Source organism: Megalops cyprinoides, chromosome 6, assembly GCF_013368585.1.
Source record: "Megalops cyprinoides isolate fMegCyp1 chromosome 6, fMegCyp1.pri, whole genome shotgun sequence".
Lineage (NCBI taxonomy): Eukaryota > Metazoa > Chordata > Actinopteri > Elopiformes > Megalopidae > Megalops > Megalops cyprinoides.
Window position 1 is genome coordinate 11,502,282 of NC_050588.1, and position 19,888 is coordinate 11,522,169.

At 45.6% G+C, this 19,888-nt stretch overlaps 1 protein-coding gene across 3 annotated transcripts in view; it reads left to right on the top strand.

Annotated features, from left to right (window-relative positions):
• The window catches only part of LOC118778762 (segment polarity protein dishevelled homolog DVL-1-like), a 44,179-nt gene continuing 24,291 nt past the window's right edge, over window positions 1–19,888 (top strand). For all 3 annotated transcript variants that reach the window (XM_036530455.1, XM_036530456.1, XM_036530458.1), the window contains exons 1-3: window positions 1–443; window positions 14,814–14,883; window positions 16,406–16,527. In XM_036530455.1, coding sequence (XP_036386348.1) covers window positions 274–443; window positions 14,814–14,883; window positions 16,406–16,527 — 362 coding nt within the window. In that variant the 5' untranslated portion in view covers window positions 1–273. The remainder of the gene's footprint in view (window positions 444–14,813; window positions 14,884–16,405; window positions 16,528–19,888) is intronic.

Below are 19,888 nucleotides of genomic sequence, written 5' to 3' on the forward strand. Positions count from 1 at the left end.
GTAGCTAGCAACCGTACTGTTGAGACACATTGGAACTGCATTACAGACACCCAGGTCTCGGCTATGTCTGTGTTCCAGCCTGTGTTGTTAAATACAGGTTTATTTATTTTATAGCGTGTAATATACCGTCGGATGTATTTATTGACAGTAGCTATTATTATTTATAGCAGTACTTGCCTAGGTGGCTAGCTAGCTAACGTTATAGGTTTTGTATTGCACCGCCACAGCCCTTTTTCCTTTCTCTACTTCAATGATTGTCCTATTCACATTCTCATGGCGGAGACTAAAATAATCTATCATATAGACGAGGAGGAGACTCCTTACTTAGTGAAATTGACAGTTCCTCCTGAGAAAGTCACTTTGGCAGATTTCAAAAATGTCCTTAACAATCGTCCGGTCAACAGTTACAAATTCTTCTTTAAATCCATGGACCAAGATTTTGGGTAAGTACAGTAGCTGGCTGGCTGGCTAGCTAGCTAGCTAGCTAAAATGCATTCTTTCTTTGGCTTGTCTTGATATTCATGTGGCTGTGAGCTTGTGAATGAAGGTGTTGTTAGCTGTCTAAATGAAAAAATATGTTAAATTCTTAAATATTGTAGTTTTCACAATTTTTGTTGACAATGACAACCCAGCGACTTTTTAGTGCCACCTTAATTAATCGGAGCCAATTGTGTAAAGCCTGATTGGCACCTGTTTCATGTTTGGTGCATATCCTAACCAGACCGCTTGTCCGAATGTTATCTGGCGACTAGGTACTCCGTTAACACTGGGCCAAACGTTTTGCGTCTTTATTAAATGTGGCGTGTTGCTTAGATAACTAAGTTAGCTGTCAGATAGCTACTAGCTACCCATTTGTAGCTAACAGGCTCGTTACGTGTACATTCGTATCAGTGATCTGCTTGAAGTGTTTGTGTTTTGAACGACAGCGACCTAGCCACTTGTTTGCTTAGCTAGCTTGCTTGCTTGACAGCCACTGAAGTTTGTCATATCTCATAAATGATTAACTTAAGATACATCCAGCGAGATAAATTATGTGATCAAGATGACAGTTTACCTGTAATATTTATTTAGATACAAGTGCATTGTATAAAATGACTCTAAAAGCACATTATTATTATTATTATTACTATTATTATTATTATTGTTATTATTATTATGTAGTTAACGTTATGTATTAATAAGCAAAATTGGTTGGCTACAGTAAACTTGATTTGTAGCTAACGTTAGCTAACACTTGCTCACGTGTACCTAGCTGATTAAAAACCAATGTAATGTTAGCGAGCTAGCTGTAGCCATGTACTGTCAAGACAGTCGGAGTCATTTGGGTGAACGCTAGCTAGTTAGGTAATACACGAGCTGATCTTTGATTGCATTGTCCTAGCGTGTCTGCAAACGGAGTGATTTCAAAAAGCCTAGATTATTTCCAGGGTTACTTGCTCTTCTGTGGCATATAATCAGTCACAGCCAGTGAATTCGTTAGGCAGAATATGTTTGCTGTATTTCATGTTAGGTTAATAAGTTCGTGTTTTGCATGAATTTATCGAAATTGGAATATACACTTATATAAACTTAGCCATCCAGCTTGATAGACAACTTGGCAGTTAAATTGTTCTGTCAACCTAATCAGACCGTTAGCTAGCTACATGTTCATACGATAGAAGGAACAATGATTTGCGGCTGCTAAAGCATATTTATTCATACAGCTGGTCAGCCTCAGCAATGTAGAAGCGTTCTGTCATGGTTCCGACTTATTTTGCAAGTGGCGACGACGCTTGTTGAAACAGTTGTATTCTCTTTCAGTGTGGTTAATTTTGCGTGAAAGCGGTTAGGGTTAATACTGTTTTTCTGATGGCTATCGAAGGCCGCACGTCAGCTGGAATATTGTAGCCCGGGGTATAAACATGGCTGCCCGGGAGACGAGCTCTACCTGCAAGAGGCGAGCACCGCGGACTGACGGCCTGGCATGCCATGGTTTCCATGAACAACATTAATGTTAGGCAGATAGCATAACCACAAAAAGAGCACATCTAATACTCATACACCGAGGGTCTATTGTGTATGTTAAATTTCAACCAAAGTCCATGCACAGCATCAGTCTTTCGATGAAACTTTTGTTGCCTCTATTTTCTAAATTGTTATCGAAATGAAATGCCGGTAGCTGCGAGCTGTAATGAATACAAAAACGTAAGGACTAGTTTGTTATTTATACGTGAGTAGCAATTATTCATAAACTTTTAAAACCGCCATAATTTAAACATTTTCTGTTGACAAAGATCGCTGTCTGTGATTTCAGTGAGTTAGGGACAGACCGTCTACCTCTGTGATGTGGAATGTTTACTGGTCTGGCCTGCTGCAAGTGCACTAGTTCACTGAAAGATGCTTCATGACAGTAGGTATTGGGCACTCAAAGACAGTGTTGATTTTTTAATGGCAGTTTCTGACAAGAAAATGAACTGTAATGCACTGATTGTAAACTGTAGGCACTGGACTTGCAGCACACGTGTGTTGCACCAGCGCAATTTACCATGACATTTGTAAAAATGTTATGCAGCACAATACAGCTGGCCTGAATTAATCTTGGAAGGCACACATTTGTTTAGGAGATGAAATACATACTGCAGAAAATGTTTGGTTGTGGCTCTGTACCTCAGAGCAATTCAGACTTGTCAGGCAGCTGTTGTGTTCCTCTGCAGTGTGTCACATGGTTTGCACCTGTGTGATGACTGGACGCAGATTGCATGTGCTTGCTTTAAGCAAGGATTTCCCTCACATAGGCCTGTACCTCTTACAAACGTCTCCTAATGGACTGGCCTCTTAAGGACAGAAATTGGCCAATTGATGTAAAGAATCCTGTCGTGAATGGTCTAACTTGCCACATGGAACATTTCTGTAAGAGTCAGTCTTGGTTCTGTGGTTCTGCCAGGACTGTGTCTGCCTGTCTGTCTATCTGTCTATCTTTGTCAGTTACAGAAAGGCATAGTGTGGTTTCACAGGAGCATACACACGCAACTCCTTTGTGTCAGGGTAGACTGGTCTGTTGTCAGTTGTTGTAAAAATCCATCTGTGGGAAGAGTATTGCTTTGGTAAATTCTCCTGTTTTGTATTCTTGTCAGTTTTTCACTTGAGATTGCTTTGTGTGCTTCAGTACGCTATGGCGATAACCTCTCTGTGTTGTGCGGCTGTCCTGTGGGTGGATATGTGCTTGACCTCTCCCCCCCCCCATTCAGATAAAATCCAAGCCTTGAATAGTCCAGAGGTCAAAGGTCAACCTCCTCTGGGAGGGGTCTCTAGTTTTGTTTTGTGTTTTATGAAGTGTACCCCAGAAGTAGGGAATTGGGACTGGAGCTTGTTGTGTCTAGTGGCTGTCCGCTATCTTGTGATAACCTTATTGGGAATCTGGCTTGTGTCTGGCTTCGATCTTTATAATAGTATGTGATCAGCCTGGTGCCCCATCTGTAAAGGTGTGCCTCTGTGGCTGTCTTTAGTTCTCAGTTCTACTGGGTCTGAACAGGAAAGTTGTATGAAACCTTACTGGAGTTGGGTGTTCCTGAAGTCACTTTTACATCAACTGGAAAGGCCACCTTGCACTGCTTTTGCTCTAGGTCTGAAAGGCCAAACTGCTGTGCTGGAGAAAGGTGACACAAAGCAGACTTTATCCATCCATCCCCTGAGCTATTCTGACAGGAATGTCCCTTGATGTGTTGAACGATGGACTGATCGAGCTGACAGCTGATGAATAGCTTCAGGTCAGGTCACGTTTCAGGATTTCAGCCACATAAGTAGCTGACCACTTTTTTGCAGCCATGGAGACAGGAAGAGCTCAGTGGTCTATTGAGGAGAACCTCATGCCATTGAAATTTGGGCAGAGGGTGAAATTCAGAGAAATGTGCAAGGATGGCAACTGTGTGTTTAAGAGACACACAGTTGGCTCCCCATAACACTGAAGAGGACTGAAACAGGTCCGGTAACTTGGGATTAATAGCCACAGAGCCACACTTAGCCAGCTTGTGTCACACAGAATGTATTCAGACAAGTGTAAAACAGGTTAAAGTGTCACTTGATCCCAGAGTTCTGTCAAACACCCTTTGACCTCACCACAGGGGGACGGCAGCAGTTGTTTGACCACTGCAGCGGGTGCCAAGTGTTGCTTTTCCAGTCAGGCCCGAGCCAGTTTGCGTCATTTAAGGGTATGCTCTTACATGGTGAACAAAGCAGGACCACAACAGGACCAGGCTGGAGAGATCCAATCAGAGGCCACAGAATATGACTACAACTCCAATGATTCTGCCTCTGTTTCCTTTAGAGAATGAAAAGGCAATCAGAACCTGTAAACAAGAGGTGCCGGCTGCAGTATCTTGTCTTTTTTTTCTTGTTTTTGTTTTTTTTTTTTTTTGTCCAGGCTTTGAGGAGTATTCCAGGCTCTAGCAGAAGGTACCCTTGGTTCACACACATGCATCAGGGTCTCATGAGGGCTCGGGAGAACACACACAGCTCAAACAAGCAGGCTGAGAATGAATCTCAGGAAAACATTGCCCTGGGGCATCAAAGCTCCCCCTGTGCCAGCCTGGCACTAGGTATTAGCCTACATGCTGGAATCCAAGTGGCCAGATAAGCAGGCGTGGTGGAATGTCTCCTCTCTGGTCTGAGAATAGAAGTGGCCCACCATCCGTACTGAAGAGAAGCATGCGGACAGCTGCACCCCCAAAATCAATCCAATCAATATGGCCACTGTACACAAAATGCGTCCCCATAGTACCAGATACTGATTTCAAGGTGGACTTTTCAGCTCCTCTCATTTGTTAGCCAGTGTCTGTGAACCTTGAAAGAAAAACAGGTAACGTGTGTTATGGATTCTCAAGAATTAGCACAGACTGGAAATGTTACTGACAGGATTAAACCCCTTGAGATGAGGGGGAGGTTGTGTAAAGATAAGATAAATATAATTAGTGTGTTGCAGGAGCAATACAAATAAGGTTAGTCTAAATTTTGATAACTTCACAACTTCTATTGGAAGGTTTTGAAATTATTTGGAAAAATACTGTATTTAAAAGAAAATCAAATCTTTCAAGAGATGTGTATGTAGTTCTAATTATGAGAACTGCTATTCAGATATATATTCCTTTTAAAGTAATAAAAATATATAGAGGTACAAAGTATAGAGGGAGGTGTGATATGCTATAACCCTTCATCCTGAAAGCTTTAAATTATAAAAATGATCAGACATATTTTCTCAGTTTTCTCATATTTTCATATTTTACAGTGTCTACCCTGATCCCCTTACTTTCAAGCCATTGACTTGAAAATCAGCATCAGGACTGAGCTGAGCTGCAGTAGTTCGTTTCTAAGGGAAAATTTCACTTTCTCTTCACACCACAGCAGGTGTATAGATATGGCTTTCTGTAGACAGAAATCTGGCCAGGAGCAAAGGATGCAAGCTACAGAAGTTGAGGGGACACTGAAGCCCACTGTGCATTACCTGCAGTGCACCAGTCAGAAAACAGAGCCATTAAAATCCCCAGTCGGGGAGCACACTCGTCACTTGGAGTGACCACAAGAGCTGGGTGGATGACTGACAATTACAATGTGGCAAACGCAGGCTGGCAGCAGCCCATTCCCTGGGCTCTCCTCACTCCCCGAAGGTTTGCCCATCCCCACCTTACCCCTGTGTGCTTTTTTGCTGCCTTAGAGCTGCAAGGAGTGGTTCAGCTGGACCAGTTAAAGCTTTGGGACCAGTGTAGTGCCTGGGGAGGGGGAAAGATCACAAGACAACAACTTCCATCCCCCCCAGGCCACACACACACACACACACACACAATCACATCACCCCACCTCCTTCCTCCTCCCCTTTCCTATTTTTGTGCTTCCAGTCTTGTTCACCTCCTCCACCCTGGGAGACGGGGGACAAGCAAAGCCAGGGAAGGACGTCATGCCAGAGCCAGCCCTAAACAACCCCCCCCCCCCTTCACCACCACCACAGTATCACACACCCATATCTAACGACACAGCCGTTTAGTGTAAATAAACACACTCTAATCACCAGCTGCAGACATCAACACACACATACACGCAAACTCTGCAGCAGTCCGCCCAGTTCCAATATTAAGCAATCTCCAGCAAATCTCGTGTATCAGTCCAGAAAATCTGTGGAGGCACGCCTCGGGAAGGCAGCTGGGAGCGAGCGTGGTGACAGGCACCCAAACAGATGTCAGCATTAACAGCACATCTTGTCATTTGACGGATTTCCTCCGGGTCTGGGCTCTGTGGCTGTGAGACCGCTGGTAATCGAAATAAAACAAATCTGCACGCCGAGATGTGTGCTGCGCGAATTCAGTTGACGGGTCTCGCCCCTTTTTCTTCAACACGAATCACGATCGGATGAGTGTTGCTTCGGAGTTTGCGACACCGCTCGGCCATTCGTGTTAGCCCAGCGGTTCCGGAGCGGTCATGTCTCGGAACGCGTTCCTGCCCGCGTACGTGTGGCCAAACGTGCCTGCGTTTTAAATGCCGGCGGGCGGGGGGGAGAGCAGCGCCAGTCTGTTTGACGTGGTCTGAAGACTCTGCGGCTCCTGGTGTGCGCGTATTTAAAGCCCTCTTTGTCACCTGAGGCGAGCGGGCGGATTTTTGCCGTGCCGGAGCGGAGATAGTGCACCGCAGCAGCAGGGGTTCTGGCAGGATACCACCTGCTGGGTCCTTTTGCTCTGCCGGCCTGTCTGTGGCGTGCCTGATATATTTCAGGTAGCGCTGTCCTTTTTTGTGGCCTTTCTCTATCAGTGCCAGCGTTAAACGATTCTCAGCGGTCGTTAATCTGTCCTCACTGCATCTGTAACACAGCGGTGTTTATTAACAGTGCAGCTGTACCAGGTGCTGTATTTTTTCCTGCATCCTTATGTAAGAAGAGATGGAAAATCTCACCTTAGACTCGTAAAAAATGAAATGATAAACAGCTCAGATAATGCCCATTTAGGACTGCAGTATAGCACCCCTTGTGTGTTTATTTGACATCATGGTTTCTGAATCCTTTAACAGGAGCAGGAAGATAGGTTAGTGGTGATGAATGGTGGTGAATTAAACAGACAAATGATAATAGATCTTGAATAGAATAGATCTTGTCTGCATGATAGAGTGGACAAGGGTGTCCATTGCACATCACCTCTTCAATGATATTTGGCTTCTCTCGATTGATGGATTAATAGAAAAGCACACATCGCCTTCCACAGAAGGACAAAAATTACAAAGACCATAGTATCAGAATAGATTTTTTTTCAACATGTTCAGTGCTCAATGTAAATGTGCAATTTAAAAAAAAAATCCAAAATATGCCATACCTGTTTACACAAAGCTCGCTATACTCATTAAATACAAAGTCATACACAAATTTCACCTTAGAATAGAAAACTGTTGTAAATGGTAATAGTATACCCTAGTTTATATATTAAGGTATGAATTCCTAGCTCCAGAATACTTTCCAAATATCCTAGCCTGTATTCCTTTTGTTTATCTGGTTATCATATTTAAAGCCTTTTCAGTTAGAAAAGGAAAGAATTATATTTTCTATTTAAAGGCCTGAATAAGTGAGATTTTAAAAGAATATTCTTGTGCGAGGGAGCCTCACCTCAGTGCCTAACCTTAGATCTCTGAAAAGGCAACTGGCAATACTACATCAAGCTGCATTGTGCTAAGTATGTACCACTACAACCTCGGCACTCACGGAGAAGCTCTTAGATGAGACAAGTGCAATCTGATACACTTGCAAACAGCCAGCAGGTGTTTTCCACACTACAAGCTGCACTGTGCACGACAGTGAAGTGTACGCGCATTGGAGGATAGGGGCTATCTCTCTGTCTTAGCATCTCCATATCTTGGCTGACCTACAAACCCCTATATCTGATGGAGCACAGCTTGTGAGCTCCCTGTCATTGTTGGAAAATGACAGGGTAGCAAACCCAGGCCACAGAGCTCGTCTTGTGCTCAAGGTGAGCGCCTCAGCCACTGAATTACTTGGGAGCTCAAGGAACTGGCAGAATGTATGTCCACTTGTCACATCACACAGGGATGGAGAAACATGAAGTAGGGCTGTTCTAATCAGCGGATTACTCAGTCAAGCACAGGGAGCCTGGGTGTTAGGAATGAGGTATTCTGTCCAAACGTCATGGCCCTTGGATGCCGCTGATTCTCAGCTCACACACAACTTGTTCAAGCATTTCTCTCCACATCACACATCCTGTGTAGTGGCACTCACTGTTCCAAACCATTTTGACTTGGCTTGGTGGACTAGATGTCTTACCATACCTACCCTATCACTAGTGATGTACCGGTGAAAGAGTTGAGGGTCACCTTGTCAGCTTGTTGCCTGTTTTGCGTAATGGGAGTAATTTGCCTCACAACCAGGCGCTAGAGCAGCAATTTGCCTGCCTTGTGTCTGCATGGGTGAGAATGGGGGAAAGACTGAATCCCTGGACTCCAGACTAGTTCAGTGGTTAAGCTGCTGGCCTTTAATGCAAGCAGAGCTCTGCAGGGCGGGTTCAGTCCCAGCCGTGTTATCAGATGACAATGACTGGGAGCCCACAGTGGCAGGATAATTTGGCTTCGCTGTGCTGGTTGTAGGGGTGGGCCGGGGTCACTGATTTCAGCACTCTCCAGTGAGACAAGCCTACTATATAGCTGCCAATTCCACACAGGGTAAAGGGCAAAGAAGCATACAAGGTCAGCTGTGTGATGCCAGGCTTTATGATATACCATCACCCTGAGTCTCACTAGCATGTTTCTTTTCCCTAAATGTATCTGTAAAAAGTCCTTAGTTGTTACTAGTTTATTAGTAGCAGCACCCCAAACCTGGGCACAGAACACTTGAATACTGCTGAACATTACCAGTTACAACCTTCTCAACAGGTCCACTGTGAGCATATTGTCTGTCATTTTAGACTCAGTTTTGTAACGTTGTCATTGTTCTTCATTCTAGGGCTGTAATGGTTGCCCAATATGGATCACAATGTTGATTCAAATGTAATATGGTCGTGTCAATCAGATGTGTTTCAGACGGGTTTGTATGGGAATATTAATGCAAATGTATATGCTCCTTAGCTGGTGTGATAATCCGTTACATACGGCTGTCTATTATTAATCTATGCGGTCAGACGTATTGCACATATTTGAAAACAACACGGAAAAAGGAAAATGGCAGGTTTACAATGCGCAAGTACAGCGAAAATATTCAAAGCTCCCCCTTCAGAGAAACCAAATGCATTACACCACCTGTTTAAATATTCATTCAGCCCATTGGAAATACCACAATCTTTAAGGGAGAAGGCAGATGAGGAGGCCAACAGATACAACAATGAAGACTCCCTACTCCTGACCGGGGACAGGGCAGAGTGGCAATGGACCCAAAAAGTCAAAGTCCCTATGCTGTCAGATCTTGCTAAGCACTACCCGTGTACATCTCCCATCAGTGTCCCAGCAAAGTGAGTTTTTAGTTCTGCCAGACATGTTGTAAATGTATTGAGAATAGCTCCAAACTTACAGCATGCTGACGAGTCATAATTTTTAAAGAAGAACCTTAAGGACCTAGCTTTCAATTGTGACTATGGTTTGATTAAAATAAGTGTAGCCTTTCCAGATTTAAGTTTTTTTTTGGTGGCAAATACATGACACTGGTCGCAGTAGGGCCAGTAGGGTAATTCACAGTAAATTGAAAGTTTAAAATTCAGTATTAAGAATATTTGCAGCACCTTCAAAGAACATAGCCATGGTGCAACTAGTCTGTTGTGCTGTGAGAAGTTAACATTTCAACAAATAAGCAATTACTTACTACTGGAAAGCAAATCAACTATAATTTTACAAAATGTACTAAAAACAGTGCTAGCTGGCCCACATGCAACAGGCAATGAAGGGTGTGTAATGCTAGGAGCACCAATGTATTGCCTGATGGTGCATCATATTGCATCATGTGGTAGGAAGTTCAGATGTCAATGATTTGTATTGTTGTCCTTGTATGGAACTTGGACTGTGTCATTTTGAAGTCTGAGATTTAAACCCCTAGTTCATTCAGGTATGATCATTCATTGATTATAGGGTTGTGAACATCCAGTACAAGAAAATACTGACCTCTTTCAATTAGAGATATTTGGCAATCAGCTTGCAAATGAACCATAGCCACATATTCCGAGTGATTTACTCGACTTTGAGGAAAAAGAGTTGATGGTCACCTTGCAAGTTTGTCACCCCCTGTAAGTTTGCCTGATAGGTGAAATTTGCCTCAGAACTAGGGCAGCAATTTGCCTGCTGTGTGTCAGGACAGGTGAGTTTAAATTGGCAGTGATTTGCTTGCTGCCATTTTCATTTTAACGTAAGTGGCAAGTGTTTTGCCTGGTATTTGTACAGGTGGATATAAAAGAGCAGGGATTTGCCTTTGGTTACACAGAGCAGGGAAAAAGCACCAGCGGCTCGGGTTGACCGCTGGACAGCATCGGAGGGGAAGGGTGAAACGCTGTGACGATGGAGAGGGCCGCCTTCGCCATCATCGTTGCTGTGTGTCTCCGCAGTGGGACCGCGGGCCTCGTCCGGGAGCATTTTTACGTGCCGACAGAATTGAAATGGCAGGACGCACTACAGCACTGCAACTACTACTACAGGACCTTGTCTTCCATCTGGAGCCAGGAAGAGGCCACTCAGCTATCTCTGGCTGCCGGAGATGCAGGTGGAGAGCTAGCCTGGATCGGCCTGTACCGACACCATGAGGACTGGAGGTTGATCGACTGGACAAGCGCCGAATACTTTAACTGGCGCCGCTCCCTGTTCTGCGCCTTCATGATGGAAGATGGGACTTGGCAGCAACTGTCCTGTTACGAAGAATTGCCTTTCGTCTGTTACGACAATACGCCTAATGGCAGGCATTACACCTACGTCAGTGATAAAAGAAACTGGTATGTAGCTCAAGCACACTGTCAGAAATACCACACAGGACTGGCCAGTGTAAGGAACTGGACAGAGAACTGGGATGTCAGGAAGGCCTTTAACAACGAAAAGTCTGCCTGGATCGGTCTCTTCAATAACCCCTGGGAGTGGTCAGATGGAGCAAGCTCCAGTTTTCGGAATTTTGTAGTCTATGAGCCTAACAATTATGGTGGCAGTCAGTGGTGTGTGAGAGCACAGCAGTTTGGCTGGGAAGACTGTGACTGCTCTGCTGAATGGGTGTCTGTCATCTGTTGTGATGAAGACCGCACCAAGCCTGTATGGCAGAGATGCCAGTATTACTCTGGATTTAAGGCCTGGAATGAATCCCAGGCTTTCTGCAGGGACCTTGGTAAGGACCTTCCCACTGTTTACAGTCCTGAAGAGTCTAACTTTCTAATGAATCTGCTACCTTTAGGGTTTCATTACCATTGGATTGGGATGTTCCATGGCAAGGAAAACTGGCTGTGGTCTGACCATGAGAATGTTAGCTTCACCAACTGGAGGGCCAGGCTCTTCTGCGCAGTGATGGACTCGGAGGGGTACTGGAGTGACCAAGTCTGCTCCAAGGAGCACCCTTTCGTGTGCCGCGCCAAGGTCCCGGGCGGCAGGGAGAACTACACGTACACTCTGGTACTGGAGCGGAAGACATGGGCTGCGGCCATGAGGCACTGCAGGGACCTGGACTCGGACCTGGCGGCTGTGAGGAACCATGAGGAGAATGCTGCCCTCACGAAAGAGGCCCAGTTCATTGGGAAGTTCTGGATCGGGGTGTTCAATGACCCCTGGAGGTGGACCGAAGGCAGACAACGCCCCACATTCCGAATCTGGAGGAGCGGCGAGCCCAATTTGGACCAAGACACTGAAAATTGCGTGGCGACGTATCAGGGCACGTGGTTAGACATGTCATGCGATGTTGCGTACCCCTTCTTCTGCGTGGACTACATGCGTGAGATGGTCCTGGTGCAGGAGAGGAAGACGTGGGAGGAAGCTCTGGAGCGCTGCCGGTCCAACCTCACCGACCTGACCAGCCTGGTCTCGGAGAAGGAGATGCGGCTGGCCAAGATGAAGGTGGCCAGGGCCGAGACAGCCTACGTGTGGACGGGCCTCCGCTTCCTGGGCGGAGTTTGGCTGTGGGTGAATGGGGAGGCTTTGGGGTATGAGAACTGGGGCAGTGGTGGCCCGCCTCAGTGCCCTGTGCCTCACCGCTGCGGAGCACTGTCCGTTCAGAGCGGATTGTGGGAGGCCCGGCCTTGCGAGGAGGAGCTCAATTTCCTCTGCTACTCTCAGTGAAGGAGACCACCAGGAGAGAGAGTGCCCAGAGAGTGCCAACTAACCTCCCTCAGCACACAAGCAGCAATGCACTGGGGGGTTTTAATGTGATCTTCCTATTTTTATCCCGCTTCTGACCATTGTTTTTCGACATAGTTATAGATACAGAATACAGTTTGAAACAGCTGTTTATATAATAATATTGGAAGTTCAGACTGTTGTTTTGATCACTACCAGTCCTGTGTTGTTGGGACTTGTGCATACATGTTCTTTTTCCAAAATCATCTAGTACTGTAAATGTGTTAATCATGATTGATCATCAGAACATATTTCAAGAATATATAATTAGAGGATAGGTAGTAATCCAGAGGAGAAATGAAGAAGTCAAGGTTATGTACTTGGATTGGTCATGCTTGTTTGTGTGGATGTTTTCCTTTCCAGATGTTTACCATTTTAGCTTTTAAATTAATTTTCTGATTGACTCAATGTAAACCCCCACCATTCAATCTTCTTTTGTTGTAATTTGTAAGCTGTCACACTAGTTTTCGTGAAAATGTTCAATAAATGGTAGTCCACTTCTGAGATCTCAAAAGGCACTGAAAGTTCTTTATACAAGTAGATAAGAGAAATACCATACCTTAATTAAGAAAAATCTATTCTCAAAACTGCTGCGCCTGCAGTTAGTTTCTTAGCTACTGTGTTACACAAGAATTCTTTTGATTAAAATTTTAGGCTGTTTAATGTGCACTAGATAATACATTTATTAAAGACTGCATTAAAATTCCCTTCAGAAAATCAATGGCTTTAACCTTGTTGCTGTCCCAGTAATACAATGTGTCTGCATTTTTGGGTGTGCGGAGGAGTAACTATTGGGTGTATTTGGACGGTTGTGTGCATGTGTGCACTTATGTGTGTGCCCTTTGCATAGAGGAATCAGTTAGTGTGTACGTGCAATGAGCGTGTATATTCAGCCACTGAAATTGTAATCTGGATGGAATGAATTTAATCGATTGCACCATTCTGCCATGTTTAAAAGTAGCTTGTGTCTGTTGTGGCTCAGGAAGTTAGATGTTACAAATTAAATGTTTTTCCACAAGGTCAGAAGAAAATACCTTCTTCCCAGGAGCGACCTGCCAGGACTGTGTTGCCAATTCTCATCTGATGGGTGAATAGATGTGAAAATGCAAATTACCAACTACTTGCACTCTTCAGACTCTCTGCTGTAGTCTGAAGCCACAGCAGCAGATACAAACACTACATTACTGAATGGCTATAATCACAGTCTAAATGACTGTAATCACACAACCCACTTGATTCCCGTGTCTGTACTGGAACAGAAGACCGCATCAGTCCCCTCATTGGTTGCCTCTCCAAGCTGTCCCACACTTCCTAAACACGGGTGTCACGTGACATCCAGATTCCTGAAAAATGGCATAACGTGCCCCTGGGTCCTGGAAGAGACAGCCCTGTTAAATTTTTAGGTATACTACAGCGCCCCCCCTCCAGCATCTCCGCTCTTCTATTTGCATTTCAAACTCGCGGGTGTCCCTGCCAGTCAGCCGGTCCCACCAAACGCTCCTCTCCGCCCGTCTGTCTGCCTGCTCCAGTGTCCCAGCTGCCTGACCTGCCTCTCTCCCTCCCTCTGCACCTTAAGGTCCTTTCACATCTTTCACTCTGCCACTTTTTATCCAGGCGTCTGAAAGCGGGCTGACGCACATTAGAAAAGTGTTTTGCCAGCCACCTCTTCAGGTGGTCTGACACAGATTCTGCCCGCCGCGCTTGAAGCGTGTGCTCAGAGGATCCCACATCAAATTGACAGGAATAAAAGTGGCAGTTGTGTAGCTTCCCCTGAAGCCATCACTTCGTATTGCAGCAGTGTCGAAAGAAAATATCATGGATTCTCTTAATTGTTGCAGAATTCCTTTAACATCTTAAACAAGTTTTCTGTCTAATGTATTGAACTATAGCTTTCTCTACTCTTTCTTAATCTTTCCCTTCTTCGCTGATGGGCCCTTCTCCCGGTTTTTCTCTCCCTGTCACTCTCTCCTCCTCCTGCCCTCTCTGTGGCTCGCTCTCAGGCCTGTTCTGTAGAAAGTGACACCGTGCGGTGGGTGTGGTGACAGCGGCCTGTCTTTCATGGGGTCACGGGAGGGAGGGGGAAAAGGGGGAGGGTGGAGAGTGTGAGGTATTCCCAGGGGAATCTCCACTCCCAAGGAGCCTCGCCCACTCTATTAATAACCTCCCTCTGCCCCCCCCATGACCTGCCCCAGTCACACACGCTCACCACTCTCACACTCTCCCACTGTCTGTCATGATCATGTTGTCATCGCCGTGCATCTCCACGGTAACTCGATTCCCACAGAGTGGGAAAGGCAGCGGTTTCTCCAGGACTGGCCCAGTGCATGATGTGGGGGCCTGGCTCCGATGTGAATGTTGTCTGCTGGTGTTTCTACCGGTGGTGCTGTGGGGAGAGCAGAAGTTCCCACTATGAGGAGTCTCGCCAGATTCCTGGCAATCATGACTCGGCAGGTGGTTTGTAAGGCGAGGAAAACGCAGGCCCGCACCTTGACCGTTGTTCATCTTTCCCACAGGGTCGTCAAGGAGGAGATCTCCGATGACAATGCCAAGCTGCCCTGCTTCAATGGGAGAGTGGTGTCCTGGGTAAGTTGGAGTGACGCTGCCTAGTCCAAAACCACAGCATTTCCCAGACCTGCTCCTTGGGTCCCACTTTACACTGCAAGATGAGCTTGCTGCTCATTGGGGTTGATTGAGCTGCATAATGTATGCTGATCTTTAATTGTCATCTTCTCATCTGATTACACTATAAATTATTTGTGAAAAAAGTACTGCTGGTTCATTTGTGTCATTATAAGAATAAAGTGTTTATTCAAAATGTTTGTGATAATATCATCCCCTCAACAAAAATGGTGCCACACTCTCAACTGAGCTTAATTAGTTTATCAATTACCAGTGCTAAGCTCCATTGAGCAACTAATCACTCTTTATCAATTTAGGTGATTACTCGGCTGTATTTTTAATTTGTAGAACAGGCACAGATGAACATGAACGACTTACAGGAAGAGACCTGTACTTGTATCCTTCAATCTGATTGAACTCATTTTCAACTACCGATATCTCTAACAAGGAAAAACTGGCTGATGCGTGTTATGTGATGTCAAATTAAGATCATTAAGATCAGTTATCTGTGCTGGAATTGAAAGCGGCATACACAGAGGGGCCCCCAGGACCAGGTTGGAGAAACACTGCCATGGCTCGCTGCTGCATGAACCGGTCCGGCATAGCGCTGTGCAGTGAATCACCTTAATGCAGCACCTATACAAAATCGAACAGTTTGGCCGTGTGGCACAGAGCACAGGGTAAAGCGGTTGACTGTAACGTTATGAGTTAGCATTGTCCGCCAGGCGAACAACGGAATACAATCAGGAAAAGCCTTTTGTGCTGATGTGGAGAAAGACCTTGCAGTGCAGCACAATGCCATGTTGCAACACACAGTACCATTTAAAGATGGAGTGGTATTCAGTGTAGCGTTGTGCAGTGTTGGCCCTTATGAAATAATCTGGGGGAATTGGTGATACACAGTACAGGCAGTGCCCGGGTTATGTATCACTCAACAACCACAGACTCAGTTCTACGCAATTCCGCTTAAAATATAAAAGTATAGAAATATAAAATGTAGAAATGTAAAAAATACAGGATGTGTAGGTCATAAGGAAGCAATATTTACTGTATTCATGAGACTTGCAGTGTAAAGAATGGTACGGTATGACACCGCACTGCACACAAATGTAAGGTTGGTAGGAGATACTTACATAAACGTTACATAAAGTTAAAGTAATGTAGCGACTTCCAATACGAAACTCTTATGCAACTCTGTCCATATATTACACATGATCAGGTCATATTAGGATCCACTCCAACATGTTCTTCAACACCCGTACTCGCATCTTTTATATTAGAGGAACTGCACTCCACAGGATACTACACACAAGTCGTATGCACGCACAGGCTTTCAGAATTAAATGCACGCAATCTGCCGCATTTCCCTTCCAGTTCTGGTCACGTGAGATGCTTTGTGGCCACCCGTCAATCCAAATGCTCTGTGCGGAACTCAGTCCAACGTCTGTCTGTCTGTCTGTCTGTGTATCCGTCCATCTGTTCCCAGCTGGTCCTGGCGGAGAGCTCCCACTCGGACGGGGTGTCGCTGTGCACGGAGAGCCACCCGGAGCTGCCACCGCCCCTGGAGAGAACGGGGGGCATCGGGGACTCCAGACCCCCATCCTTCCAGTGAGTTACGCGCCTATGCTGGGATGCACTTCCACAGGACTGCACACCATGAGTACAACCCACACACACACACACACATGTACTGTTGCTGTACTTCACGCTTGGTATACACATGCAAGCACATACACACAGCACAGAATATACACACACAGGCTTGAAAGCAGCACTTATAATACACACATATCCACAGTACAATTATGTAATACACACACAGCACACACATACACAGGCACACGCACTTGAAATTATACAAACATGCTAATTCTGCTACACACTGGTTGTTAATACATGTGTTCACGCTCTCTCTGATCCATCACCGCAGTGAGCATGTGGACACACTACATACTCTTGGTTCTTGTATACAGTTAATACATGTACTTGGTGATAGCAATGCATGCAAAATGTACATATGCAGGTACTGTAAATATACACGCTGTTCTATGCAGTGATCACACAAACTCAGTCTTGTACTGACTAAATATAAACATATACTGTTCTTACCCCTGTAAAAATGCTCCAAACACTGAATGCATGCATACACACGTGTGCACACACACACGCGCACACTCACACATACACACACACACACACACACACACACACGCACACTTGCCTCGTACAGTAACATCTGGTTTGAAAAAGCACCCCTACTGTTTTCACGTTAATTTGATTATCTTTATCCAAATCAACGGCACTGAGGAGCTAGCCAGCTGGAGGCCTGGTGTCTTTAATGACTGGCCATATGGACTCATCCAAGACCACGGCGCCGCTCGACCAGGCCTCTCATACGCGTCACGCTTTAATGGAGAGGACCTTATGCCTGTTAGGGTTAGACTTAACGCACCGGGGTCCTCCCAGCCATGTAATTACTGTACACACCAGCAGTTTCATCTGCATAATAGTATTGTTAACACGTGTTCCCCCATTTCACTCCCCAAATAGCAAGGACACTGTAAAAGGACTCCTTAATGAGAGCGTACTATGGCTTGGAGCCCTTAGCACAAGTACAGCCCAGGTTGGCGCTCATCTATAGTTAAGTGTTAATGATGCAGAGAAAAAAAAAACAGCACAGGGCAATATTTTGATGCCCAAAGGTTCAATGTGGAGCCCTGCCTTGAACTCGTTCCACTGTTACACAGCACTAGATTTAAACAGTAAACACAGAGTTCTGGTTGGATGTTCTGGTTACCTAGTTAGGAGAAATTCCTATCCAAATTTAGGGAGAAAGGGCTCAGAGGCGTTCTTGGTGGTGCTAGCGGCGATCTCGGGGTCTTTATTAATAACACGCAAATCTTCAACTCATAATATCTATTTCGGGGCGCATGACACCCAAGACGAACTGCTCCTATTTGTCCCCTATGTGCGGCTCCTCGCAATCAGTCTGGCGCTCACTTTGATGACTGCTTCGTTGACCTTCCCTTTCCTGCTGTATCTACTGCCCTCTGGTGTTGACAATGGGGAAAATTCCGTGCTCCCTCCCCACCGCCTCTCTTTCCACTGACAGGCATTGAACCTCTTTCACCAGAGATTAATGTGGTTGATGCCCTGTATTAAATCTCCCCCGATTTCCATTACAAAGGAAGCGCAGGTATCGTCCGCAAAAAAAGCCTTACGTTGTAATAATTACCCCGGTTTCTCATTGTGTCGCGTCTTATTAATATTCATGCGTGTCTGTGTTTGCAGTGTGTAGAATGGGCGTGCGGTTCCGTGGGCGGTGGTGGGGTGAATGTGTTTGCGCGGGTAATCCGGATTAGCGACATAAAAAAAACACCCATCTCCATTCCCCTCAGGACTCCGCCGGGTCGCGCAGCTGCGACAGGATCATGGATTCTGTAGAAACTGGCACAAGATGAATCGGCCGTCTGTGCGCTTTCTGTAACACTGCCACCGACGCCCAGTGCGCCCCATAACGCGTCTACTGTATCGTGGCAGTGACCCATAAAACTACAACATTCCGCCAACGCCGCGACACGTTTATTACAATAAATCGCCTTTACTTACTAAATAAATATTATGCAATGCATTTGCAACCGTGAACGTGATTGATGTAGACCAAAGGGCAACGTAACTCACATTGAAAGCAGATGGGGGAAAAGTTCGGTTAATTTTGACTATTCAAACATTAAAAAAAAAAAAAAACTAAGTCACCGGTTTGTGACTTTACACAAATTCAAATTTGCATGTGTGGCTAATAGGCTACTTGTGTGTTGCAACCTAAATCCACAAGGGGGAGACGTTAGTCAAATATTTATATCCTCATTAATAATGGAAGCAGGGTCTCATTATTTATGACAAATGACCTGTCCTCAAAGAGCAGCGCAGTATTAGCCGTAAGACAACACACACAAAAAATGCAACACAGGCAATACGAACAAAGCCATTTATTTAAGTATGGCCTGAAACATATTTATGGCACTGTGCCTCGTGGGTAAAATCCAGCGCATGGCTCTAAGAACCGGTAGGCAGTTGGAAACAGAACAGCTATCATGACTGTAAAGTTGACTCAGATGTTGTTGAGATGTTTCCATTAGTGTTATTGAAAATGCTGATGATTTGACTAGTGGCTGTTAAGGCACACAAAGAGCGCGCTGGCTCAGTAACAGAAGAGCATAATACTGTATGCTCATTCACCCATTCTGTGTGTTTACAGCTACAGTATGCACTCAATTAGCACAGCCAGGCGCATCATAGTGAAATCTTAATGACTGTGAAGGCTCCTCTGCCTTTGAGCAGCTCGGCGTGCATAGAGCTGGACCCTCACAGTACTGAAGGTTCTGTATCCTTTTCTCTCAGTGGGGGGTTAATCCATTTTAATGCAGCATTTTGTTCCTGAGCTTTCATTTTTGATTGTGATTGTGTGCCTGATGTGTGTGTGTCTGTTGCGTGGTGTGTGTTTGTGTGTGTGCATGTGTGTGTACGCGCGTGCGTGCGTGCGCGCGCGCGCGCGTGTGTGTGTACACGAGTGCGTGCACATGTGCGTGTGTGTTATGTGTGAGAGAGAGAGCCCAGAGGTCATCAGGTAGGTACTGCACGGTTCTCACCGGACTCATGTTACCCAGCTGCCTGCGAGCGCCTCTCCCATACCTGCCCCAAGGCGAGACGGAGGGAGGGAGGGAGGGGGGGGATGTCTTTCGACACCTGTGATAAGATAACCCTCCCTCCGGCACATCCGCGCCCGGCCCTGCGAACTTCACACCTGCGGTGCCCTGCCCTCCTCCCTCCCAGCCCCCCCGACACCGCACATTCGGCAGGGCTCTGCATACCACGCTAGAACAAGATGAACTCCTGGGTAACACTCCTCAGGGCTGCCAAACCCTCCTCTCACGCATTTCTGACAAATCTAGGGCTTGTCTCTGAACAA